A 27,662-nucleotide genomic window follows, 5' to 3' on the forward strand; every position below is an offset into this window, starting at 1 on the left:
ACCCAGCCTTCCAACTGCCTCAGTACCTGGGGATGGGGAATGGCCATCCTCTCACTACTTTCCCAGACCACAAGCAGGGAGCTGGATGGGAAGCGGAGCAGCCAAGACACAAACTGGCACTTGTAAGGGATCCCAGTGCGTTCAAGGTGAGGACTTTAGCCTCTAGGCCATTGTGCTGGGCCCCTCTTCTCCCAATCTTAACTGGCAATTTCTATTGTATGAGCTTTTCCATGTTTGGAGAATATGTGTTTGTGACACTGTCTTATTTCATCCATATAGTTTAGCTTTCTTTTTTTAGGATGTCTGTCCAAGTTACCCAGTCCACTGTCAGGAGTGAAAATAGGGTCCCAGGTTCCTTTTGCTTCACCCCCAGGTCTCTCACTGGCTGCAAAAAGTTATGGTAAATATGGCAGTACATGTGGCTGTATGAGTTACACCTTGGGGAGGAAGATGTGACAGCAGCAAGTCGTGCCTGTCTTCCCCATCACCAGCTACAAGGCTTCTGCTGCATAGCCTCAGACACTGACCTGAAAAAGACATGAAAGCCAACCACAGAACACCTCTCTTACACAAAGACAGTTTTATTAATGAAAAGCTCTCACTAAACAAAGTTTTTGTGTACAAAGTTATCTGTTTAAAAATGTGGAAAAATTAATATGTACAACATTTTCCATACAGTACATGATAATTTTCTTTTTACACCTTAGTAGACAATCAAAAACATCAGAAAAACATTTTCAAGCAATAAGAAAGAATGAGAAACAAAAATAAGAAAATCCTTAATAGCTTAAGGTATGTTACACACAAAAAAATGTTTCTGTTCGCTTATCAGGACTAGACTGTTTCCCATCTGACTGGCACATACTGTTCATGTACTTTCGAATGTTTAGCAAAATACTACTTAGCTGAAGAAATGAACCCTGCATAATGTCTGTGAAGGACACTGAACAATACAAAATGTTTCTGGCATTCTAAATGTTGAAAAGCAAGTGGAAGGAACAGAATGAGCCACTGAAAAATATATCTTGGGTGCTAATAAAATGTTAGAAAAAAGAAATCAACTGTACTTGGCCTCATTTATAAAAGACTAACATTTCATCTACTGATCCTTCAGGACGCTTTATTTAAAAAATGAAGATGATTAAAAAATAACAAAGAGGAGTCTGCGAGCAGCATGACACAATCACCATTGGTCAGTTGTTCCGTAAGCACCTTACCTCAGTCGCACAGTAGATTCACACATTTAAGACTGTAAGGTAGAGGTTAGTGGTTTCAGAACTTTCATTTATTTATTTGAGATGCAGATACACACAGAGAGAGGGAGAGAGCACTTTCATCTATTATTTCACTCCCCAAATGCCCTTATGGCTGAGAAGTCCAGCATTGGCTCCAGGCACTCTGATGTAGGATACAGACATTTCAATCAGTGCTTAGCCACTAGGACAAATGTCTGTCCCAAGTAGGGACACCAAGACAGAGAAAGAAAGGAGGGAGAGAGGTAGAGACAGAAAGGGATCTTCCAATATGTGGTTCATTCCCCAAATGGTCACAACAGCCAGCGCTACACCAGGCAAAGCTAGGAGCCTGAAACTTTCTTCTGGGTGGCAGGGTCACAAGCACATGGGCCACTTTCTCTTGCCTCCCCAGACACATTAACAGGGAGCTGACTCAGAAGTGAAGCAGCTGGGACTCCAAACAGCACACTGATACGGCAAATTGGTACACCAAGCCCATTCTCCAGAGTGATTTCACTCCAGAGTGAATTCCTATTACAAAATCTTTTGGTGTGTCAACAGTTTTTTACATTACAAAAGAATATAATTTTCTTATATTCAGAGTAAAACTATCAAAATAGTGCTAAAATATCAGGAAACATAATAAAATATTTGAATAGATTTTCCAAAAATGTTCAAATACATAGAAGCTTATCTTCAAATATATATATGATACAAGAATAAGCTTTAAACACTTCAGCATAGAAAAATCTTGAATTTATATAAAAACAGTGGAATAGCACAGTACATTCTAAAGCACTTTCAGCCACAGTAAAAGTAGGAAAGGAAGATTCTTCCAACTCCCGCCCCCTACATGATTTTGAAAGGACTAACCTGCACATTTCTGTTTCTAGCTGTGTGGTTATACACTAATCTTGATGGGAAGGAACTATATTATCCTTGAGATCTATTTTCTCCAGTGTGAAACTGTAGCAACCCAGCTCTAAGTGCCAAAGCACGGGGACAGTCATTCTTGTGAGACGGTGCTCTGGACATCTCCAGTGCAGCACGAACTTGCCTCAGGGAAGCGGGCTAATGTGTGCATCACGTGTCTGGAGGCTTTCCAGCACCCTGCTCCTTTCTGACTGCCGGAGCCGAGCGCACAAGCAGCGATGTGGAACCCTTGGGGCTGTCTGCGTCTGGGGAGCTGGACATCTGCACACCATGGCTCGGCCCCGGGCCAGTTTCAGTGACGTCACTCTTTGGACTTACCCTAGACAAAAGATAACCGTTAGCACACATACACGAACATACACAAATATGTCAGAGGTCTTTTCAACCGCTATCCATTCTCATGAGTTTGGCCCTCAACAACTGTCCACCTTGATCAGATGACTAAGTAATACTCTTTAGGAACTAACATTTCAAAACCCAAATAAAAATTTTTTTTAAATACACTTTCCACTGACATCAATGAGTTCAAGCACTACCTATGCTTGGATTAAGCACGGCGTCCCATGGGGGAATATGATTAGAAAGGGGGGATTGCTCCCCTCCGTCTAAAATCATCTGTGGATTTCCTACCACGGTATAACACCGTGAGAGAGGTTGGCAACACAAATATGAGTAACACTTCATCAAATTACAATCTAGGTGAACGAAAACTGCTGTGCAAACACAGAAAAGCAGCATTGCAGCTAGTTTGAGACTTGAAAGTAATAAGCTACTGGTGTTCTGGAAAGTTTTATATTTACCCAGTTTAGTCACCTATAATCATCTGGGAAAATCTGAATTTTTTTTCTGTTAACACATTGATAATATTAAATATCCATCCATGAGCAGAAACTAACAAAGTACTTTACAATTACCTATTGTATAAAATTAGTTCTTTTAGACAGGACCATAATGTAGTATTAATTAAAACCTACTCTGTATTTCAGATGAAATTACATACCATTCAAACAACTAATAACAGTTAGTGTCAGAAATGAACATCACTTTCCTACTTGATAATGTATATTAATGCTCTTATATTAATGCTAAGAACTAACTACAAATTACTAAATAGTATGCTCATAAACTGAACTCAAATAATTCCTGCTTTTGGTTTTTCTCCAAATGTGCTATGCTTTAACAAAAACAAATAATGCATGCAGCATTTAGAATCATGACAATTTTATACAACAAAACGGAATCTTACCTTCCTTCACTCTGCATGCCTTCAGACACATTGCTCCTTTCCCGGCCGCTGCCTGCCAGGCCTTTCCCGTCTGCCTGTTCCCCACAGAGTTTGGAGCTGGTGGCTACCACGGAGATGGGGTCCCCACAGTCCTGTTCTCTTACTTTGGGGGTGCTTGCTCCATCTGCTCTCACCTCTCTCACTGAGGTTTCTGGGGAGGTTTGGACTTCGGTTAATGTTTCTTGTCCTAAGAAATCATGATCAGTGATGGCCACTGCAGAAGTGCCGTGATTCGCTGTAGCTCCTGTGCTGGTGCCCATGGATTTGGAAATGACCTTCAGCTTATGTGAACTTGGCTTATAGTGCTTCTTCTTGTGCTTCACTTTAGAATTGTGCTTTAGGAAAAATTCACACGACTCCTGGAGCACTCTTCGACTTTCACTGATTGGACTGTAAGGCAATCCGAGGAGAGGTTTTAGTCAGTACAGTTAGGTATTATAGGAGAAACCTTGAAGGGTATCAAGGTTGCAGAAACTTTAAAAAGTACATGGGAAAAAAAAATATGAGGATATGAAGCTTCCTACATCCTATGTTTTGGAATACTCACTTGTTAAAGTTAGAAATTATCTATCATTTATAAAGTGTGGTATTACAAATACTATAAATAGACATCTATCAAGTAAAATCTTTTGTGCATATACTCTCAACTGTTTTCTCCATATAAATAAACAGTAAGTTGATAAGAAATGAAATCGATAAAATCAGAGGATGAGGGTGGGTAAACTCAAACCAGTATCAAGGAACTAGTTACATTTGTATCAGAAATGTCCAACATAAAAATGAATGAGAAGATAGATGAGATAGGATATAATTAATGGGTTTTGCTTAATTATTTTCTTCTAACATTAAACTTAGCAAGTTACACTGAAGTTAGTGTGGGGTATACACGGGTAATTAAACACATTCAAGAAAAAAAATCAAGAAAAGTGGAATATCTGCAAGATCTAGGGGTAGGTCCCGACTTCCTAAAAAGGACTCCAAAAGCAATAGAAATCAAGACTAGAATAAACAAATGGGACCTCATCAAACTAAGAAGCTTCTGTACAGCAAAGGAAACAATCAATAAAGTAAAAAAGCAACCCACAGAATGGGAGAAGATCTTTGCGCACTACGTAGGAGATAGAGGGCTAATCTCCAGAATATACAAAGAACTACGAAACAGCCAAAACACCAAAACAAACAAGCCACTCAAGAAATGGGCACGGGAAATGGGCAGACACTTCACAAAGGAACAAACCCAAATGGCAAATAAACATATGAAAAAAATGCTCAAGTTCCCTGGCAATAAGGGAAATCCAAATTAAAACATCAATGAGGTACCACCTAACGCCAGTAAGACTGGCCCACATGAATAAAAGCACCAACAACACTTGTTGGCGAGGTTGCGGGGAAAAGGGATCCCTACTCCACTGCTGGTGGGGCTGCAGGCTGGTACAGCCTCTATGGAAATCAGTATGGAGAACATTCAAACAACTCAAAATCAACATACCATATGATCCGGCAATAGCACTCCTAGGAATATATCCAGAACACTTGTTTTATGAGAAACCTACATGCACTCCTATGTTCATAGCAGCAAAATCAGTAATTGCAAAAACATGGAAGCAACCAAAATGCCCATCAGCAGAGGATTAGATAAGAAAGCTATGGTTCATCTACTCCATGGAATACTACTCAGCTATTAAAAAAAACAAAATGCAGTTCTTTGTGGCCAAATGGACCAAACTGGAAACCATAATGCTAAGGGAAATGAGCCAATCCCAAAAGGTTAAATACCACATGTTTGCCTTAATTTAAGATTACACGATGTTATGTATAACATGTTATGTTAGGTTTGTTATACGTTGTGTATAAACTAAAATTGAAATGTCAATGAGGTGGTCACAGAAGGTGGTTAAGAACTTGCATTTACTTTTAACATATTGGTTACTCATTACTATGTCAATTAATTCCATAATGATGTAAATTTTTGCTGATGGTATGTTGGAGCTTTTTTTTTTTTAAAGATTTATTTTATTTTTATTACAAAGTCAGATATACTGAGAGGAAGAGAGATAGAGAGGAAGTGGAGCTGCCGGGATTAGAACCAGCAGCCATGTGGGATCAAGGCAAGGACCTTAGCCACTAGGCCACGCTGCCGAGCCCATTGGAGCTTTTAATTGATCGGGATGATACTCTGCTGGCTCTGTCTTCAGACCAGAGAGGGTATACCTAAGAAGCCGTTGAACTTGACTGGACAATAAGATGCTGGACTCTATGTTTGGTATATGCTTGCAATGGGGGAATCTCAACTGAACTTGAACTGTGGTTATGCAACAAGGTGGAGGAATCCACCATGGTGGGAGGGTTTGCGGAGGGGTGGGGAGAATCCAAGTACCTATGAAACTGTGTTACATAATACAATGTAATTAATGAATTTAAAAAAAAAGTGGAATAAAAGATCTTTATTTAGGTGTAAAAATTTTGAAGTCCATGCCTAAGGAGGTCTTTAAAAAGTTCATGAAAAATGTGTATTATTTAAAAAAAGGATTGGCTTTCAAGGGTTTTTTTTTTTTTTGCACCAAACTCATCTTTAAATTTCATTTCACATTAACTTTTTGAAGCATTCATATAAATATATAAGTACATTTATGTCTGTATAAACATATACAGACATAGTGCAAAAAAGTGCAGTTAAATGTAGTTTTCAGACTTCAAAACTTTGCTTGTGAGTTGAAATTTGCACCACAAAAAAATTCATAAATCAGTAGGGAACAATTTTTAAAAATTGTATACTTTATGGTATATATTGTATAAATAACTAAATGACTTATTTACACATGAATATAAATCTACATTATTGTACAATATTCCAAGTTTGAATGCGTAGCATTTAAGGCAGGACAAATATGTGAAATTATGTCAGACCTGTGTAAATAAACGTATAGGTAGTAGACAGTGATTACAGCACTTATCTTTGAATCATACTTTATGGATTTCCTTACACATGTTTGATCCCACTTAATCTTTTGTAATCGATAAAAGGGGTAAATTTAGTAAAAATGCTATACCCAAATTAAAGAATTCAATGATAGTAGTTAAGAATAAACCATGGAAGGAAAAAATGTGCATTTTAGAAATCTCCCTTTCGTAACTCAACAAAACAGTATGTTCAGGTACCAAGTGTTAAAACCTATCTCTGGCATGAGACAGGTCTCAACATTCACTGGGTACATACATCCAGGTGAAGTCATACTTTACATAACCAAACTCCAGTAGACGATGATTTGAGTAGTTCTTTGATATTTTGATCTATTCATTTTAAAACAATGTCAGACAATCCAACAGGTTCTTACTCTCTCTTGCGATTTCGTTTAAAAAACCCAGCCCATTCTGTGCACGTCTTTTTGCTTCCAACCCAGAAGACAGGTGAGATGCCAACAATTAACGTCATCAGGTATTTTATCATAAATAAGGCCAATTCTGGTCGAGCTTTTGTTTTTGCCTACAAAAGAGAGAGCAGAAAATAAATTTTTTCATGATACATTTAAAGTAGAAAGTCTATTTTGTCAATATAAAACTTGAATAAAAACTATATTCCTCAGCCAGTTTTCTTATAAAAGGTTTGAAATAATGTAAGATAATAAATAGTGCTTTGGTCTGTATCTCAAAATATATCTCTAATAAAGTAAAATATTGAAATATATTTTAGGCATTCCCTTAAATTCTGGCATGATTTCTTGGCATTTTCCCCCATCTAGGTATAGCAGCCTCTTGTATTTGCCAAAATATTTCTGAATATTTGCCCGTTTTCTTTTACCATAATCAGTCACAAAAGTATACTTAAACTTATTAAAACAACAAATACATATTTCCTAGCCTCTAGTCATTGTTAAAGCTTTACGTTCTAAAAACTGGATTCTTAGAGCAAAATAAGTACCACTAAAATAGGAAGATAGAAATTTCACGAAATTAAAATCATATTTTTCTTTCAAGCACTGATTTAAAAATATTATTTTGGAATGTTACACAAGTATCAAAATATTATACATTCTATATCATATCTTACTTTTTACACTTAATAATAATTCTTAGAGACTATTCTACACTAGTACAGTAAAGCTCTCCATTATTTTTATTTATCTATGAGACAAAGAATGAGGCAGAGAGAGAGAGAAATCTTCCACCTACAGATCCACTCCCCATATATCTACAATAGCTAGTCAGGGCTGGATCAAAGGAAAGCTAGGAGTCAGGCACTCCTGTTGGACCTCTTAGGTGAGCTGCAGGAACCCACCTACCTGAGCTGCCCTCTGCTGCCTCGTGGGGTGCACATTAGCAGGAAGCTGGAATTGGAAGTGAATCTGGGCTTTGGGAAATGGGAGTGTAGTTGTCCCATGTAGCATTTTAATTGTTCAGGCAGATACCCAGCATCTTTCATTCTTTTTAAAGGTGCTCTGCTGTGTAGATGAACCATAACTTACTCAACTGCTGCTATTACTGGATAATTAGGTTACTCCCAACCTGTTATTTACAAATAATGTTGTAGTGACTATGTATATTAAACAATGCATTACATATTACACAATTTCTCACATTAGTGAATACATCTGCCAATAAATCCTCAGGTCAGAATCAGAGTATGTGCACTTAAAACTTAATACTGGCAAACTACTCCCTGCAAAAGGTTTAACGAACTGAAAATCTTAATAGCAAAATACAAGAATGTGTATTTTGCCAGTGTTACCAGCAGAGTGATGCTTTATAACACCTTTAAGTGTTTACTGTGTATTACATAGGACTATAAATTAATTTTAATACACATTTACTGTAATTTCTCACATCTTTAAGAATCATTTTCTGTGAACACTTATTTTTCTCATTTTTATATCAGATTATTTTTCTTACTGTTTATAGGAGCCCTATAAATTAACGATGCAACTATGATTTAACATGCAAATAAACTTCCCAGTTTGCTTTTATTTTGATAATCGGGTTTTCATTTTATTTTTCCCATGGCATATATTTAGAAACCTTTTCTTTTGTGGTTCTGGATTTTGATATTATTCTTATAAAACCTTTTTCCACTCGGCAAGTATGATTTTCTCATTCTGTGTTCTACTATTTCTTACATGAAACATAACTAAAGAAAATAAAGCTTTTGATAAGTATCTGACTGTATTCTCTCCTCCTACCCCATCTGCCTGAAGGCCTGGGGAATCTGCAAGACATTCAACACACCAGCTTCACTCCAAGACACAACCGCTGCAGTCAGTACAGTAAAAACAGACTGGGGACAGCATGCAACATAAGAGATGCTATTCACCTCCCCCCCACACACACACACTCCAAAACATAGAATCCATTACATTCAAAGCAACCACTTTCTAGGATATACAATATTATGCAAAATAACCCAGTCCACATATTATTTGATTTGATGGACTGTGATGGTTCTCATGTTTGGCAGAGTTAATATCGTCCACAAACATTCTAGAATGCATAAAACCTAAGAACACAAATTTCTATTAGGAAAGTATCAGCTAAAATGTTTTAAGAAATGTTACAGTTTCAGAACTGTACTGGTTTGAGTTTTAGAATCACTACCTTTATACTAGTCATTAGCATCAGAAACATATGAAGGGTCACTTCCTTTTAATTGCTTTGTTCAGTTTAGAAATAATGGGATGGGGTAGGCAAAATCAAATTGTTTTTTTACAAGCATTCCCAATGAGTCATATTATAATATGAATAAATTAAATGCATTGGCGGGGGGGTGGCCAGCACTGTGCACAGTGGGTTAAGCCACAGTCTGCATCATCCTGTATGGGTGCTGGTTTGAGTCCTGGCTGCTTCCCTTCTGATCCAGTTCCCAGCCAACATGCCTGGCAAAGCAGCAGAGGATGACCCAAGTACCTGGGTCCCTGCACCCACGGGGGACCCCACAAAAAAGCTCCTGGCTCCTGACTTCAGTCCCTGGCAGATGCTGCCTTTTGGGGAGTGACCCAGAGAATGGAAGCTCTGTCTCTTCTTTCTCCCTGTAACTCTGCTTTTCAAATAAATAAATAAATAAATCTTTTAAAGGTTTAATTAATTAAATAAATCCAAAAAAGGAGTTCTCCTATTAATATAGAAGAATGAAAACACAATTTTCAGTTCAGTAGAAGTTACTTCTTTCTCCCTCTGAAGGGCTGTTCTTCTACTCTCCTCATTATTGTTAATTCGCCTTTGCAACCCAAGTCAATTTTCCAAACAGTTAAAGAAGGCACTGTAAGACTATCAAGTGAAGCTAAAGCTTAAGGAAGGAATGCTTAGGACGCTTGTCAGAGTTTCTGGTGAAGCAGAAGGAATCACTCACTACGGCTGTTCCATCTTTCACCTGAACCATAATTTTTACTTTCTACATTAAGAGGAAAGAGTGATAAAATCCAAATGACAGCTTTTACCTGATAGGGACAGGGAATATGGTACTGATGGCAGTGGTCAGACACCCATGTGATCTCCCAGGTAACCCTGTTCACTTGCTCATAGACGTAACAGCCAAGAAGTGTCACTAGTGGCACGAGATACAGGCCACTGAAGACCCCAATGCGAATCATAAATTTCTTCAGTTTCTCTTGGTTCCGCCCATCGTGTTGTATAACTTGTCGCACATGATTCAAGGAAATAATGCCAGCTAAAAGAAGCGACAGTCCCACAAACACACAGATGCACAGCGGCAAGAGTACAAAGTAGCGGGACGCATCCAGGTCATAGAGACCAACGAAGCAGACTCCACTGATGTTGTCTCCTTCAACTTTGTTCATTGCCAGAAGCAGAACAGTCAGAAAACCCGGGGCTCCCCAGGCAACCGCATGAAACCACACTGCTTTTTGTTCAATGGCTTCGCAACTCCATTTTCTTCCTGCTGCCAAGAACCAAGTAATTGTCAAGATCACCCACCACACGGTGCCAGCCATTGTGAAAAAATACAAAAACATAAACAAGACGGTGCAAGCCTTGTTTTGGGAGCCGAGGACAACTGTGTCACCGAGTTCTAGCTTCTCATCTGCCTTGTTGCAGGCTGTGTTATTGCCTAGCAGAAAACCAATGAAGTACATAAGAGATACAATGCTGTAACAGACAGAATAATAAATAATTGGTCTCTCTGGGTATCTGAATCTCTTGACATCAATTAAAAAAGTAAGGAATGTGAACAGAGTTGCACAGAGACAAAATATAGAAACTATTCCAATGAAACTTTTTGCAAACTCCAGCTCATCACTTTTAAAATACATGTTGGGGCATGGAGGTGCACACTGGTCAATTCCCAGAAACTTGTATCCTTGTCCCCCAGAAGTCTTAAGATGCCTTGGACACCAAAAGCCAATGTCTCTTTGAACTTGTTCTGTTTTCTTTTGAGGACCAAGAAACTCTGTGTGTGGATCAAAAGTTACAGGAACATTCTCATCGCAGTACTGTAATCTGGAAAAATAATAAAAATTAAATACATAAGTCAACAATTCTATTGATCCATCATTTCAATGTTATGCTGTCTAATCATAAAACATTACCTTATGCTTTCATAATTGATGGGAAGGCACAGGATATAACTAGATTACAGGTTAGACTGGATAGAACATTTTGAAGTTAATGAGACGATAAAACACTAACACATATTATAAACACAAGGCGGGTGAACATGAAAATTTGAAAACAATTAGTAAATTAATAATTTTTAAAAATGTATTTGGGCCTGGCTCAGTAGCCTAGTGGCTAAAGTCTTCGCCTTGCACGCGCCAGGATCCTATATAGGCGTCGGTTTTTATCCTGGAGCCCCCATTTCCATCCAGTTCCTTCTTGTGGCTTGGGAAGGCAGGTGAGGACAGCCAAAAGCCTTGGCAACCTGCACCTGTGTTGGAGACCTAGAGGAAGTTCCAGGCTCCTGGCTTCAGATTAGCTCAGCGCTGGCCATTGCAGCCACTTGGGGAGTGAATCATTGGATGAAATATCTTCCTCTTTGTCTCTCCTCCTCTCTGTGTATCTGACTTCCCAATTTAAAAAAAAAGCTTAAAAAAATGTGTTTATTAAAAAGACATAGTGAAAGGGGGAGAGAGAATCTTTCACTTCTGGTCCATTCCCCAATGACCCAAATAGCCCCTATAGTCAGGGTCCCTCACATTGACAGCTAGAGTCCAAGCACTATGACTTTTCAAGGCTCATTAGCAGGGGGTCTGGATAGGAAGCGGAGCAGCTAGGATTCCAACCAGCACTCATGTAGGAACCTGGCATTGTAAGCAGCCATCAGACCCAAATGAAACATTTTAAAATAGCTTCTGCTCTTCCAATGGAGTATTTCAGTGCTTTTTCTGTGGTGCAGAGGGTTAAGCTGCCACCTGAAATGCCAGCACCCCACCACAGTGCTGGTTCAAGTACTGGCTGTTCTGCTCCCAATCCAGCTTCCTGCTAATGCTCCAGAAAAGGAAGCAGAAGGTAGCCAAAATATCCTGACTCCTCGTACCCCCACGGGAGACAGGGACAGAGCGAGTTCCTGGCTCCTGACTGCAATGGTCATTTGAGGAAGTGCATGAACACATATGGAAGATCTCTCTCCTTCTCTGCCATTCTGCTTCTCAAATAAATGAATTAATTTTTAAAAAGACTAGACACCTAAGACAATTGCTCTGAACTGATAGTTTATGGGTATGAATACTGGTATGTTTATTTACAGTATATAAAATGTCAGTGTTGGCGAAATTCACTTTTTTTTAAGATTTATTTATTCAAAAGAGTAATAGAATGTTGACACATTTCCCCACCGAGAGAGGGGGAGAAGAAGAGAGGGAGATTGAGAGAGGGAAATCTGCTGCTTCACCTCCCTAGGGACCACAAAGCTAAGGGGTTGACCAGGCCAAATACTAGAACCTGAAACTTCTCCCAGGTGAGTGGCAGGTGCCCAAGTACCTGGGCCATCTTCCTCTGCTTTCCCAGGCACAGTAGCAGAGATCTGGATTAGCACTAGAATAGCCAGGAGACAAACTTGTACTCTGACATGGAATGTTGATGTCTCAGGCAAGAGCTTAACACACTGAGCCACTATGCTGCAGCCCCTCTTTTATTACTAATCTCACAAGCAAAACAGATCAATCATATGAGTGAAGTGATGACAACTAAAATGACTGAAATCCTGGATTGGCAGCACAGAGTTCTTACGGAAAATCAAGCATACCATGGAGAGGGAGGTTGAGGACCAGCTCAGCCCACACTTGTTTTGTTTAGGTTTGGTTGGTTTTTCTCACTGATTTATGGAGACCTGGGTGATACCCAGGGATTCATAATTCTGTTTTGGGCAGAACTTTCTCCCTGAGTCGAGTTTCTTCGTACCAGTATTATTTTGGGTTTGTATGGCTTTAAAAGTAATGAGTGAAGGGGTTTAAAAAGAACTCACTTTAAAAATATTTTTCTATGTCATTCACTAAACATAGCTTTATCATTTCACAGATTTTGAACTTCATATAAATTACACCATTCTATAATTTCTTTCAAACTTAACACTTCACTCTTTACATTTATCCACGTTGATAGATGTGGGTCAACAGCACTCATTTTATCAACTGTCTAGCAGTACTCCAGTAGGTAAACACATCTCCATTTGCTAACTGTTCTTCTACTATGGAACTGTAGACTCCTCCCCATTAAACCCCAGGAACAGTGCTATGGACAACAATATTCTAAGACTCCTCACTTGTGTAAAAACTTCTACAGAAAGGGATTTCATGGATATATCCTGACTGTGGGATGGTGGACTCTGTGCCGTTACTCATACCTACAAGGTTAGTATACACTTAAATAACAGAACAATGGATTTATGACTTACCATGAAGGACTGCACATTGTAATACTAAAGGGGAAATCAGTGGAGCGGGGAGCTTGGGAGGGGTAGGGGAAATCTCAGAGCTTATGGAACTATACCATAAAATAATAATAAATGAAAGGGATTTTATGCAATGTAAGGCGTGATCAATCATAACTTTATTCAGTTGCTCTTGAAAATGATGATGCATCTGGCAGACATGTGTAGCTCCACAGAGGTCCTATGGTTCCCTCAGTCTTAGAACAAAAAAACAAAAATCTAGCTTCCTTTCCCAACTTTTAACATTATCTCATTATATATGTATAATATTTAAAATACAAAATCCCAATGTCTAGAAAATAGAAAATGAAAGTAATACAGAGTGATGTGAAAAGGCTACTAAATTGATAATAATGTTCAATCATGTAACTGTGCTTAAAATCCTTTCTCGTATGAACTCTAACTCAGTTGATCAAGCCAGTCAGTATTTACTTTGTTCACTGTCATAGAAAGGCTTAAACTTTTTAAGAGACAGTGAGTATATGCCTGAAGTTTTTATATCCAATAGACAAACTGCTTGAGCAATATTGCAATAACACTGATAAGAAGCTATTCAACAAGCATAGTTGGCATTTTTGCCTTAACACTGTAAGAACATTTGTTAATCTTGCCAATTTGCATTATTTTCATTTTGAAATGTACTTAATAATTTAGAAACCTGTCTCACTAAAGCAGGTGAGGAGTTAAAATGCTTCCTGATACATCACTTCAGGAAGGGATGTTGTCATGAGGAAAGGCAAGTATATGTTGTAGGGGGACGATTACCATTATAAAGACAGAAACATGAAGAAAACCCAAACATCATAACTGCAGGTGCTAAGGTTCCACAGACTCTCAGGAGGTATGGTTCCGTGCACTGCTGTAGGATAACGAGAGTGAGGAAGAGGAAGAGAGGGTAACCTACTGGCAAGCTGTCTGAGCACAGCTTGAATCAGAGCTGTCTGTCACAAGTGACGTACAAAAGTGTGCCTGTGCTCTGCGGAAACTGTGGGGCTAAAAGATGAATACATGTGTAAAACATGCACTCCAGCAGGTGGAGGCTTAGGTATTTGGGTCCCTGCCCCTCACAAGAGAGACACACTAAGCTCTGACCTCCGGGCTATGGCCGAGCCTAGCTCTGCTGGTGAGAGGTACAGGGAGTTAGCAAATGCACGATATTTATCTCCTTCTCCCTCCTCTCTCTACCTTTTAGTCTTCCTTTCAAATAAATAAACTTTTAAAAAGCCAGGCTGACTGCCCCTTCCTGTCTACTGCTGAGCTTTCTCTGGATAGCCAAAACCCACCGTGCATCCTAACCACACAGTACCACTTTCACCACAAAGCAGCCATGTTAAACTTTCCACTATGCCTGGCCGCCATGGAGGGTAGGGAGACAAGGAATCTTCCCCTATCTGGGTCAGGCAGCTGCTTAGGCAGCCCCTGGCTGCTAATGGCGCTGGGCAAAACCCTTGGGCCGCCTGTCGACACACTCTGGGGATTTGGGGTTGTGTATTTGCAGGGAGACTGGGGGATCACACAGGTGAGGGTGAGTGATGAGCTGTGGATTCATGCCCAGGTGAGAAATTACTGCAGAGGGACTCCCAATGACAAGGCCACTGTACTTGCAGGTAAGCAAGAGGACTGAGACCTTGTGGTTTGGAGGGCAGAGACCAGAAGATCTTTATGGGTCAGACCAATGCACCAGCCCACATGGGAGTTCTGAGCTGGGCTTGTTAGCATGGAATCTTGCTGACCACCACATGCTAGCCCACACGAAAGCTAGGGCTGGAGGCCTGTCTGGTAGGGCTAGATCCCAGTACCTGACAGTGAGTGTTGGGGGACAGGTCACATTAGGCTGGGCCATGACACTAACCAGCACACAAGATAATCAGGTCCAGGGGTAGATTCTATGGGAGACATGTGGGCTTAACCCTGTGGAATTACAAGTCCCGCTGGTTAGCTAAAGAGTTGGGGTAGTGATGGGTTGAGCTAGGTGTGATCATGGAATCCACCAACACTCAACGGTTACTGGGGCTGGGAATAGGCTGAGCAGGTGCTGGCTACAGCACTCACATGCAACCCTAAAACAGGGTGTAGGGCGGGCCAGGCTGTAACATCCACCAGCTCATACAAAGGCCGGAACGCAGAGGACAGGATGTGCAGGATGGGGGCCTGGCACCCATGTGAGATCTCTGGGTTTGGGAGTGAGCCAAGTGGGAGAAGCTGGACAACTCCTCCAGCGAGGCATAGCTTCCACTGATGAGCACATGGCCCAGGCCTGGGTGTTGGGCAAGCTGGGCAAGGTAGCTCTATCCAATGGCAAGTATGTGGGATGGCTTTGGAAGGGGGCAGAATGGCAGGGCAGAGCAGATTTTAGCCCACTGGCAAGTACAGAAACCAGGCTGGAGTGCAGGTCATTCTAGACTAGGCTATCACACCTGCTGGTTTGCATAAGCCATGGGATGGGAGCAGACTGAACAGGGCCAGATTCCAGTACCCGCCAGCCAGAGTTGGGACTGGTGGTCAGCTGGGTCAGACCAGGCTGCAGCATCCAAAGGCAAAGGCAAAGAAAGGTGAGGGGATATGCCAAGCTGGATCAGAGCAACCACTCGCACGTGCGAGATCTGTGGCTGGGAACAGGCCTGGTTGAGGAGCTAAGGGGACACCCTGGATGGGTTGTGGCTTCCATTGGTGAGCGCGAGGGCCGGAGTTGGGGCTGCGATCTGGTCTGCACATGGCTGCAGTGTCCCTCAGCATGGGTGTGGACTGGGTCTGGGGTGTGCCAGACTGGGCTAGACTCCAGCACTCACTGGAGCTCACGAGAACCAGGATGGGTGTAGGACAGGCTGAGTTAGGTCTCTGTCCCTGCAGAGCCATACATGAGCTGTGTCTGGGTATGTACCAGGTTTAGCTGGGCTGTAACACTCAACAGTAAGAACCAGAATGGGTGAGGGCTGGTAAGGAAACACCGCTGTTCCTGCTAAGACAGAAGGTGGACTAAGTAGGGCTGACCTCTGGACCCACCAGTATGCATAAGATCTGGCACTGGGAGAGGTTTTAATGGAGGAGTTTGGCAACTTCGCTGTTGGGGTACAGTCCCTGCAGGTGAGCACAAGAACCAAGACAGGGAGCAGCCTAGACCAGCCCAGGTAGCAGTACCCACTGGCATACATTTGGCTCAGATCTGGGGTGAACCAGGCTAGGCCAGTTCTTATCACCTGATGGTAAATCCGAATACCAGAATGGTGTGTAGGTCATGCTGGGTCAGGCCATAATATCAGTTTACATTAGGGCTGAAACTGGGGACTGTCAGGGCTGGGCTGGGCTGGGCTAGGCTGTAGCTCCCATCAGTGTGAGCTGGAACTGGGGCGTGGCTGGGCTCCCCTGCTGGACCACTACTCCCACTGGTGAGCGTGACAGCTGGAATTGGGGGGCAGACCAGATTGGGCAAGGTTACAACACCTGTTGGCCTGCATGTAAGCTGGATCAAGGCAAAGTCAGGCTGGGTTGACTGTACCTACTGGTGCAGTAAGCCAGAGTGGGTGTGGGATGGTTGGGCTTTGCTGCAGCATCAGTTAGCAGATGCTGGCATGGGGGGCAAATTCTGTCAAGTTAAACTGCAGAAATACCTGGAGAGTGCAAGATCTGAGAATGGGAGTGAGCCCATAAGGGAAATAGTGGGTACCTTCCTCTTGGGTTGCAATTCCCACTGGTGAGCACAAGGACCAGGACTAGGGGCAGGCATGACTAGATAGAGTGGCACCCACCAGCACCAGTGCAGTTGGATAGCGGGGCTACTTGGGTTGAATTAAGCTTCAATGCCCACTGATGTATTTGAGAGCTGAATGGGATGTGGGACAGACTGGACCAGTCTGCTGTACATACTGGCAAGCATGAAAACCAGGGCAGCAGGCGGGCCTGTTGGGGGTTATTGTGAGTCACTCCAACTAGGCTGTAGCTCCCACTGGTTTATGTGAAGACTAAGTGTGTGGTGGGCAGGATTGGAATGGGCTGCAACACCCATTGGTTGGCACAGAAGACAGGGCTGGCGGCAGAACTGATCCAGAAATTCCAACTACCAGTGTGTGCGTATGCTGAGTTGGGCGATGGACTGACTGTGCTGAACCCTGTGTTGGCAAGCACATACAAGAATCAGGTCTGGAATTACCTCAGAAGAAATTTCTTTGGGGATCCCCCCCAATTGAGCTGCTGGATTCAGAAATCCAGCCATGGAGAGAATTGCAAGTTCCATGGTCTGACTGTGAAATGCATATGTCAGAGCTGGGCCTCCTCAGTGGCTTAGATGGAGCAGTGGACAGCATATCCAGGTGCACATAGAGGATATGGCAGTACATTAGAACCTGCAGAGGACACCTGGTACAACAGGACGGAGGACAGAACAAATCAATTAACTACCCCAGCTGAGTGCTGGCAGTGAAAATCTAACCAAATGGAGACTCTAAGGTGGACTATGTCAGCCAGTGGATTCTGGAGAGATTTCATGGTGCTTGGAGTGGCGAGTTCGGCAGCAATTCAGAACTACTGAACTATCAAAACCACTTGAGCAGCGCCCTCGGAGCATACCCCATACTGGGGACCCTGGGATGGTGAGGAGGCTGGGTGTGGCTTCTCCCTTTATCTCCTCCTTCCCCCAGATACAGGAAGCAAAAAAGAGAAGGTGGAAACAATGGTCTCACCCACTTTAGCTCTTGACCCTTCTCACCCTAATCAACTGTGTCAAAATCATGAAAAATAAAATAAAAAAAAAAAAAAACACCTTCCACTGTGTTAGAAATTGTTCAACGAAATAGAACCAAGATTTTAATCACAAGTTGCTATTTTTCTTCCTGGGTGTTTAAAATTCAGAGTAAATAAGATGTCACAACGGCCTAAAGGAAATGAAAATAAAATCATTACTATATTATCAATAAATACAGTTACCTTTAAGATTTATTTTGTTTCTTCAACAGGCAGAGGGGGAAAAACAGATCTTCCATGTGCTGGTTCACTCCCTAAAAGGCTACGTTTAAATTGGAGCAGCTGGGACTTGAACTGATATCCATATGGGATGCCAGAGTTGCAGGTGGTAGTTTAATCCACTGTGCCATAATGCCAGCCCCATATATAATATTTATAAAGCAACATTCATGCTTTTTCTTTATATTACTTCAATACAGATTAATATAGGAATTAAATAATTTAGAAATGGATTCTACTCAATTCAATGTATCCAATTATTCTAAAATATAAAATAAATTCATTTTGGCTAAGTCATAAGGAAAAATACATCAATTACTCAACAAAGTCTATCCACAAAGATCAAGACACCAAAAGAATTGAGAATGAAAATACAGATGCTAGTGTAAAGTTCTGTAAATTATGAACTCTCCCAATTTGAAAATGAGTAGGAAATCTGATACAAAAAATAGTATTTTTTTCCAGAAGTCTTACTTTCTCATACAAAACCATGAAATACACATTTTTTCATGGTTTCCTCTCTCTCTGCACTAAAATAAGATCTGCAGTGACAGAAAATTTTGTCCATTGTATCTTTAGTGCCTTGAAAATTCCTGACACAAAGTATAAGGACAATGGATTTTTTGTTGAATGAGTAACCAGCTTTCTCCCCTCTCCTTTTGTAGTCTTCCTTCTTGGTGACTTGACAATTCATGTGGATGATCCATGACACTCTGGGTTCTCAAATCCTTAACCCCTCATCTCCAATTATATTCCTAACCTACCCGGTGCACCTGCATCACAGACACACAGGGAACCCAGCCCCAACCTATAAGTGCACACTAACTCCAAAATCAACTCCAGCAGGGATTGTTACCCAGTAACATCCTTTTCATTATCCTTCATCTTAAAACTGTTCCTTTGTTTTTGTCCTGAATCATCTGAAAAAATCCTATCCACAGGTGAACCCAACTACATGCCTAACTCCAAACATCCCACAACTGCTGGAGAAGGTCAGACAAGGTCCACTGCAAACTGAATTCCACATGATTAACCCACATTATTAGGAAGAGTCTCCAGTCTACTCACTCTCCCACTGTATAATTATCACTTCTCTTTCTCTTTTTACTTCACAATGGAAATGGAAGCCATGAAGTGGGAACTCTGCAAGAACCCTTACCAAACGTACAGACCTGCCTTCATCCACAGCCATCCTACCCTCTTTCCTGCTATTAAAATTTAGGCCTTCCTACCCATGGCCAACGTTTTCTCCGTGCCTGGGTATCCTACTCCTCATCAGAAAGCATCTACTATTGATAATCTCTTCTACTTCATGTATGTGCACCTCTTCCTTGTACCTAGCAGTTCTTAAAATCACCAGTTCTTTTCTAATAAAAACAAATTTTCCCGTTAAAACCACAGAATCAGTTCTCACTTATTGGCCATTAAAATCTCCTAGGTGCAAGCCGTGACCCTAGTGGTTAAGACACTGGTTACAATGCCCATTTCCCATATTGCAGCACCTGGGTTTGATATCTACCCCTGGATCCTGACTCCAGCTTTCTGCTGACTCACTCTGGGGGACAGTGGTAATGGCTGTCTGCCCATAGTTGGATTTCTGCCCAACGTAGATTGAGTTCCTGCCTTGCAGCTTCAGCCTGGCTCAGCTGTGGCCATGTGGGGACTCGAGGAGTGAAACATTAGAAAGCAGCTCTCTGGCTCACTTGTTCTTTCCTTCCCTTCTCTCTCTCTCTCTCTCTCTTACTTTCTCTCACACACAAATCCAGTTTCATGACTCTCCCCTTCTGAGTACTATACTTCTTTTCTTTTCCTCTTATAACTAAATTTCCTGAGAGGTAGCTAAGTATCTTGCCTCACTTTCCACTTACTCCTTCACCCTTTGCCCCAGTTACTTCAGTGAAATATGAGGCAATCATCTTTTCTTTCCCTTTTTTTGAGGCAATTATCTTTTCAACTGGCAGCATCAGACACTTCCTCTGCTTTCAATACCTTTTACCCTTTCGGACACTCATTTTCCATTTGCTAGTTCAATTGTAACCACGGGACGGAGACCTTGCCAACAGGGATGTGAGTGGGAAAACTACGACACTTCCAGTCTGAAGCAGTTAGTAAGAGGTATATGTTCTTTGCCTTCTCTTGCCCAGCTACATGGCTGTCACCGGTGTAAAATGGAAGCCATCCAGAATCTAGAAGTAAACTGCAAATACAGCTGCACAGTGCTCAACAGATTGTGACCTGAGGCCATGCTCTACAAAGAAGCCAACAGGATCAGGCCACCCATTCCTACCTTAAGGCACTTCACTTCTCATTGTTCTGAGCAAAGAAGCAGGTAAGATGAGTTCTAAATGGTCTGACCAGGCTTCGCGTCTTCCTTTATCTTGCACGACATTCTTTAGTGGCCTCATCACTCTAGTCACAGTGGTTTTTTTAAATTTTAGGAATATGCCAACCTTCCTCTAAACAAGCTACTCCCATGGTCACAGATGCTGTTCTCTCCCGCTCACTGTCCAGCTGTCTGAAAGCGAGAGTCGTCGTCTCTTCCCTTTCTCCAGTGGGGTCTAAAGGTACCCAACACCAAGTGTCTCTCCTTTGCTGCATATTATTGTATTTTTACATTTATTCGCACACTAATTTGATTCTTATTTGTTCCTCTCACCTTACTATAAATTCTCTGAGAGTAGGAACCAGGTGTATGTTTTGTAAACCATTGTGTTTTCACCATTTATCATTACAGTGTCTGGCATGCATTAGTGTGAAATGAACGTTGATTGAATTATATAAGAGCCTATCACTGACATTCTGAAAAGCTAGCACTAGTATTAACAGCATTAGCAGAGTTCAGTGAAAAACACAAATTACCTGTTACACTCAAGTTCCTCAGGCCATCGGATCCCAAAAGTGTCAATTAATTTTCTGCAATCCGAATATACTTTCTCACAAAATTTACGACAAGGTGGAATCACATGGATTTGTTCTGTACAGGTAGGTATAAAAGCTTTGCAAAGAAAAGTTTCAACATTTGGGGAACATTTCAGATTTGCAAGAGGAAGAAAATGCTATTGGGGAAAAAAAAAGAAAACAAAATTAGAACGCTTTTTAATAAAGTGAATGAAATTAGTTCATTTAATGTTTAAAATATGTACTTTATCACTATACTGCAAAAGAATCTTTAAATCTCCCTCTCAATATAATTAAATTTTGGGGCCCAGAGTGACACCCTAGTGGCTAAATCTTTGCCATGCATCTGCTGGAATCCTATATGGGCGCCACGTCGTGTCCCAGCTGCCTTATTTCCTATCTAGCTCCCTGCTTGTGGCCTGGGAAAGCAGTTGAGGACAGCCCAAAGCCTTGGGACCCTGCACCCATGTGGGAGACCTGGAAGAGGTTCCTGCCTCCTGGCTCAGGATCAGCTCAGCTTAGCCATTGCAGTCACTTGAGAAGTGATTTAGTGGACGGAGGATCTTTCTCTCTGTCTCTTCTCTCTCTAAATCTGCCTTGCCAATAAAAATAAATAAATCTTTAAAAACAAAAACATACTGAAGTGCTCCAGCGCCCAGGCCTCAGATCTCTCCTCCATCTGTTCACTCTGCAGCAGTAAACTCACCCACCTGATGCTCATCCTTGCTGTGAATCCTAGACTCAAATCCTACATCTGCCTCCTGGATAGCTCCACTTGGTTGTCAAGTTCACCTCAAATCCAACATATCCAAAGCAAGAGAACAGAAATGCCATGAGAAAAGGGACTCTATTTTGTTCACCACTGTATTCTCAATGTGTCTAGAACAGTGTCTATCACATGGTGATTTCTCTACAAATATTTATTGTACAAATGAGTCTCTAAAACAGTGAACAATGACAAGACACATCAATTAAAAACTTCAGAGTTTCAAGATAAAGAGAATATTATAACTATCAAAATAAAGAGAAGAGCTCTCCCACAGGGGCAGAAAACAGGATATGTGCAAAGACATTAAATTCTGAGTATTTGATAATATCAGATGCTAGAAGACAATGAAAAAATAACTAAAAGTCTGAAGGAACTTACTTTCAATCTGGAATTCAATTCAATTTTATTCTATTCTATTTGAATAAGGATAAAACAATGACATTTTTGGTCCTTCAAGGAACAACCAACTTTAAATTTCATATTTTTTTTCCTATGAAGTAATTAAAAATGCAGTAATTGAGGAATGTATGAATAAACCAGGAAGTAAAATGATGGGGACCCAGGAAGTAGTTGATCCAGCATTGACAAATGCAAGATCATCAGCACCACAGCCAGGAGTCTGCTCCAGCAAGCAAGCAGAATGCGTGTGACAGGAGGACAGACAGCTAGGGCAGGAAGGCCTCCAGGGGCATGGAGGGACAGAGGAGTGTGGGAGCTGACCCCTGCCAGAGTCTTAGGACTTGGGTGGGGGGGATAGCTGTAGGTTCACAAGAAGTAAAGCAAGTAAGGAAAAATTGAATTGTTACAATAACTATGGGTGTTAAATAAGTAAATATAGTCAAAATTTGTGACTGAGCTCAGCAGGATATAACACTTAATAGTCCTAAGTAAACTACTGATTTATTAGGAGTTTGGAAGGAAAAATCAAAGTAGTAGAGTAACAAAAATCAATCAGCAGCTACCATAGCGGGAAAGAATAAACAGAGACTGGAGTTCTAAACTGGTTAAGTAGTAGACAACGAAGTTAGCACAGCCCTTAAAGATGACTTCTCCGTTAGAGGGGCTCCTGTGACAGTTCAAAGCAGCTGCCTCTGGACAACAGGACTTGAATGGGAGGACAGAGGGCTAGGCAAGAAACATTTGGTATTACGGGCCCCTCCTCTCACATGGCTGCATTCAGGTATAATTTATACACAACAAACGGAGTATGAATGAAGCACACAGTGTGGTAAGTCTGAAGCAATTACCAAGTCCAGGGGTAAAAGTTTCTTCTTACCCCTTCCCTTCCTTCCTCCCCTCAGTTACCTCTGTCTCCTGCCGACCATAATCGACTTCCTGTCACTACATAAATAGAATCATAAAGCTTGCCTTGCTTCTGCACTCCCTCTCTCTGTTCTTCCTTCCTTCCTTGACTAAGCTTCTTATTTTTTAGAAGATAAAAAGAAGGAATGAAGATTTTTACTTTGAGTGATCAACTAAATATGTCATGCCACTCAACATTCAGATTTTGGATACAATAAATATACTGCATAATATATTTCCATGCATGATATACACCTAATTAAAACCACCTTAAAATATATAAATAGCAACACAATTTCAAGGAGAAATAGACAATTCCATGATCGTAAAGAAAATTCTCCACATATCATTTCTAGTAAATGAACGATCAGACAAAAAAAGTAAATATAAGATTTGATTATAGTGCTACAATCAACATATCTGATTTATAAATGACACATATAGAACTCACACTGCTTCTAGCTACAAGACAACAGTTCTGGAGGATGCTAGCCCAGTGACAAGTCCACCTGTCCTGATGGAACCAAGACATAGCCCCACAGTGCACCTCATCTCTCAGAGACAAGTACTTGTAGAATGAACAGCACAGACTCTTCTCACTTGCCTCCACGCTTGGGGTGGGGGGGGTGGATGGGGAAGGGCAGCAGGTGGGGGGAGGGTCCAGACTGGGCAAGTAGCCTTCTGTGGGACTCAGATGGGGGGGTGGGGACGGGCACAGGCAACAAGTGGCATTACTCTGTTTACTGTCTCTAAAAGACCCAGTCCCTCAATTTTTGGCATGTCCAGTGGTCAGATCCTTTGGTGGCAGGCATTAAAACACACTGTTTTTAATTCTGACTCAGAAGTCATTTTGCAATAGCCAAAAGCCAGCATTTAAGAACCAACTGCTCAGTTCAAGGGATGACAAAATGAAAAGAAGCACATGTAGTTCGGCTATGCTGAAACAACTGTCCTACAGGGCAAACATGGCAAGTCATTTCCCTTGTTATTTCTTCTGTAGTGCCAACACTGGATAAGTCAGTTCTGCTGATGTTCACGCACTGTGGAGGGCATAAATGGGAAACCGAAAACTCAAATGCATTCAGAGACCAGGTAGGTAAATTCAAAGTGCTATAGCAATAGTAGCAGCTGCTACTCAACTCTAGCAGATGGCTATTTGGAAATATGGCCACAAAATTATCAGACATATCAAATTTTCACAAGAAAGCAGGACCTAGATTTTTATCTTCAAATTGTAGATGGTCACACTTTAATTTACAAATTCCAAACACTGTGCAAGACAAATAAAACATGATCTGGGTCAGCTGGACCACCAACTTCCAAGCTTTACTGTACACAGATAGGCTCAATGCATCTTTTTATGAAAGGGACCTGAGAGAAACTTGCACACATTCATGCGTGCCATGTGGCCAAGAAATATTTTAAGTACATGACTACAAAGAAGTTCAATGTGTCAGATACAGGTCCACCTGCCATGCTGTCAAGAAGCCTGCCCCACTTTGCCCCTTCACTCTGACCTCAAAGTATCTCCTGAGAATTTAGTTTAAAACAACTGATTAGGGCCTGGTGCGATAGCTCAACCAGCCAACGCTCTCCCTCCAAACACTGGGATCCCATATGGTTACAAGTTCTCGTTCCAGCTACTCTACTTCCCATCCAGCTCCCTACCTGTGGCCTGGGAAAGTGGTAGAGGATGGCCCAAGGCATTGGGACCCTGCACCTATATGGGAGACCTAGAAAAGGCTCCTGGCTCCTGGCTTGGGATGTTCAATATCGGCTGTTGTGGTCACTTGGGGAATGACCCAGCAGATCAAAGATTTTTCTGTCTCTACTTCTCTCTAAAAATCTGCCTTTCAAACAAAAATCAATAAATCTTAAAAAAAAAAAAAATAGATTCAGTTCAAGCTTTGAGATTCCAACAGAAAATTGAAGTCAGCTGCTCATTAAAAGTATTGAAATTCAGGCCCGGCGCAGTAGCCTAGCAACTACGCCCTTGCCTTGCACATGCCTGGATCCCATCTGGGTGCCAGTTCTAATCCTGGTGGCTCCACTTCCCAGCCAGCTCCTTGCTTGTGGCCTAGGAAGGCAATCGAGGATGGCCCAAGGCCTTGGGACCCTGTACTCACACGGGAGACCCAGAAAGAAGTTCCTGGCTCCTGACTTTGGATCGGCACAGCACCGGCTGTTGCAGTCACTTGGGTTTGAATCAGCAGATGGAAGATCTTCCTCACTGTCTCTCCTCCTCTCTGTATATCTGATTTTACAATAAAAATTTAAAAAAAATCTTAAAAAATTATTGAAACTCCCAAATACACCTTGAACTAGAATCCCACATTTTTTTTTATTACTATCCCTGATTAAAGGTTCCCTTTATCTATCCAGTAGTTACTGATAAAAATCAGGGCTTTGATTACTGTAAGCAAGGCACTAACCTACACAACAACTCTGTGAGACAGATGTTCTTACCCACATCTTGCAGAGAAGGCGACCAAGGCTCTGAGGGGTAAGTAACTTGTGTCGTCGCAAGAACAGTAAGGCAGAATTAGGATGCAAACCTGGAGACACGCAGTCCAGAGATGGTAACTGTTGGCCTGAGGCTGACCACAACAGCCTGGCAAGCCACTCTTTCCTACAGTACTACACTGGGCAAGCAGGCCAGCAAGGATGAGTGGAAGCACAGATATCAGAGGAAAGTTGGGAACTTTTCATATGAAAAAAAAAAAACTGAATCTTGAAAAAATGATGTTCACAAGACACATATCAAAGGCCATAAAATCTCAAGCTTATGTGTATCCCATTCCAGGTGATGCAAGGACCTCCTGAAGCCAGTAATTTTGGAACAAATTATTTCAGCAGAAATAAGCGCACTTTAAATAATGGACTGTTAGTCTATTATTGAGTACATCATGCCAACCGGTTGAAAATGGAATGAGCACTATTCCCTTCATCCTCTGAGGTAAAGATTTTGACAGGCATCTCTTACGCTGTTCCACAGGATGCCCTGATACCATCCTCCAACCAAACTTTGAGATGGAAGGCTCCCTGGAAATGTCTAATGTCTTGAATTTTACACTCTAAATTCCACTATGCTACTAACCAGTGGTTAGCACAGTAAGTGCTCTGTGAACCTGCAATGTTCAAACTGCTGTTTTTTTCAGTTCCTTTTCTCTCCCCTCCATCCCATCTTCTTTAACTCTCTTAGTAATCCTAACCAGAACCTCACTTGCAGATTTCTCCCTTTCCAATTTCATTTTCCAAGAAATCTATCTAATAACTTACCTCAATATAACGTATCTATAATGCTTTTGTGATCTCACCATTCAATAACAACTAAAAGTGCCAGTAGTTATAGTTTTAACACTCAAGAGAAATAATTATGTAGACATCTTTGAGGAAAAATTCTTAGAAAACAGTGGCTCCTATCAGTATCAGATAAGGGAAAAGTGAGCAACCGAATAAGCTATTCTTCACACCTTCATTCTACTGGGGAAAACCGCCCCAACCAAGTAATAAGATAAATGGACAATGAGAACCAAAACATTATACATGGAGTGCTATATATAATCCTTTGCTGGAATACTGCAAGCATTTTAATTCTAATTAAATTAAACAGTAGAATGAGAGCAGTGAAGTACCCACTGGATGATCTCTAGGTGTACTAAAGGCTTACCAGTTTATGGAGAGAGTAAGACCTGAGCAGCAGAGATGAAGATCATTTCAACACAACCCTAAGTACTACCGTGAAATAGATGCCTTGGTAGATAACTCAGTTTTGCATGAAACACTAGAGCAAATACGTACTGTTTCTTTCTACCTAGACATTCTATTTTGGGGAATTCCACAGTAAGGTGAGATTCTACAGAAGCTAAAATGAAGAAATGCAACCTGTCAGCAGAAACATCGGCTTGGTCTTTTGGATACTCTGAGTATTGTGATTCTTTGGGAGAATCTGGGACAGAACTAATGAGTCGAGATTACTTGAGGCAGCTGCAGTGCCAAAACAATGCTTCAGGATGTGTTTAATGGCATTGGCAATAACTTAACCACGCTTTGGTTCTCTTGTTTCTTTTCTATAATGTGGACTTGGTTCCCCAGCCTCCTCATCGATTCTACAGGCTATGTTATACCCATTCATTTTCTGCTTAAATTAATCAAAACCAGTGTCTGCTGTCTATCACCAGGAAGAATGGCTAGCACAGAAACTACATATAGTATGGACTGCAAATAACCTCAGCAAAATGAAATGAATTCTAGAATGCAGCTTCAATTAACCTAATTGTGGCCAAAAGCAAGGAGTATCCTGTTGAAAAACCCCATGCATATGGTAGCAAAAAAATAAACTGAGTTAACTTTGTAATCATGTGGATTCTAAGCATCTCTTAGAATAATGCACCCAGGGAAAGCAAGGGTCTG

At 41.3% G+C, this 27,662-nt stretch overlaps 1 protein-coding gene across 1 annotated transcript in view; it reads right to left on the reverse strand.

Moving 5' to 3' along the window:
* Positions 1 to 561: 561 nt before the first annotated feature.
* FZD6 (frizzled class receptor 6) overlaps positions 562 to 27,662 on the reverse strand; it is a 37,636-nt gene continuing 10,535 nt past the window's right edge. The window contains exons 3-7 of the mRNA XM_058668560.1: positions 21,140 to 21,336; positions 9,879 to 10,896; positions 6,789 to 6,937; positions 3,415 to 3,843; positions 562 to 2,487 (exon numbers count right to left, since the gene is read on the reverse strand). Coding sequence (XP_058524543.1) covers positions 2,319 to 2,487; positions 3,415 to 3,843; positions 6,789 to 6,937; positions 9,879 to 10,896; positions 21,140 to 21,336 — 1,962 coding nt within the window. The 3' untranslated portion in view covers positions 562 to 2,318. The remainder of the gene's footprint in view (positions 2,488 to 3,414; positions 3,844 to 6,788; positions 6,938 to 9,878; positions 10,897 to 21,139; positions 21,337 to 27,662) is intronic.

Source organism: Ochotona princeps, chromosome 9 (genome assembly GCF_030435755.1).
Source record: "Ochotona princeps isolate mOchPri1 chromosome 9, mOchPri1.hap1, whole genome shotgun sequence".
In the NCBI taxonomy this organism is placed as follows: domain Eukaryota; kingdom Metazoa; phylum Chordata; class Mammalia; order Lagomorpha; family Ochotonidae; genus Ochotona; species Ochotona princeps.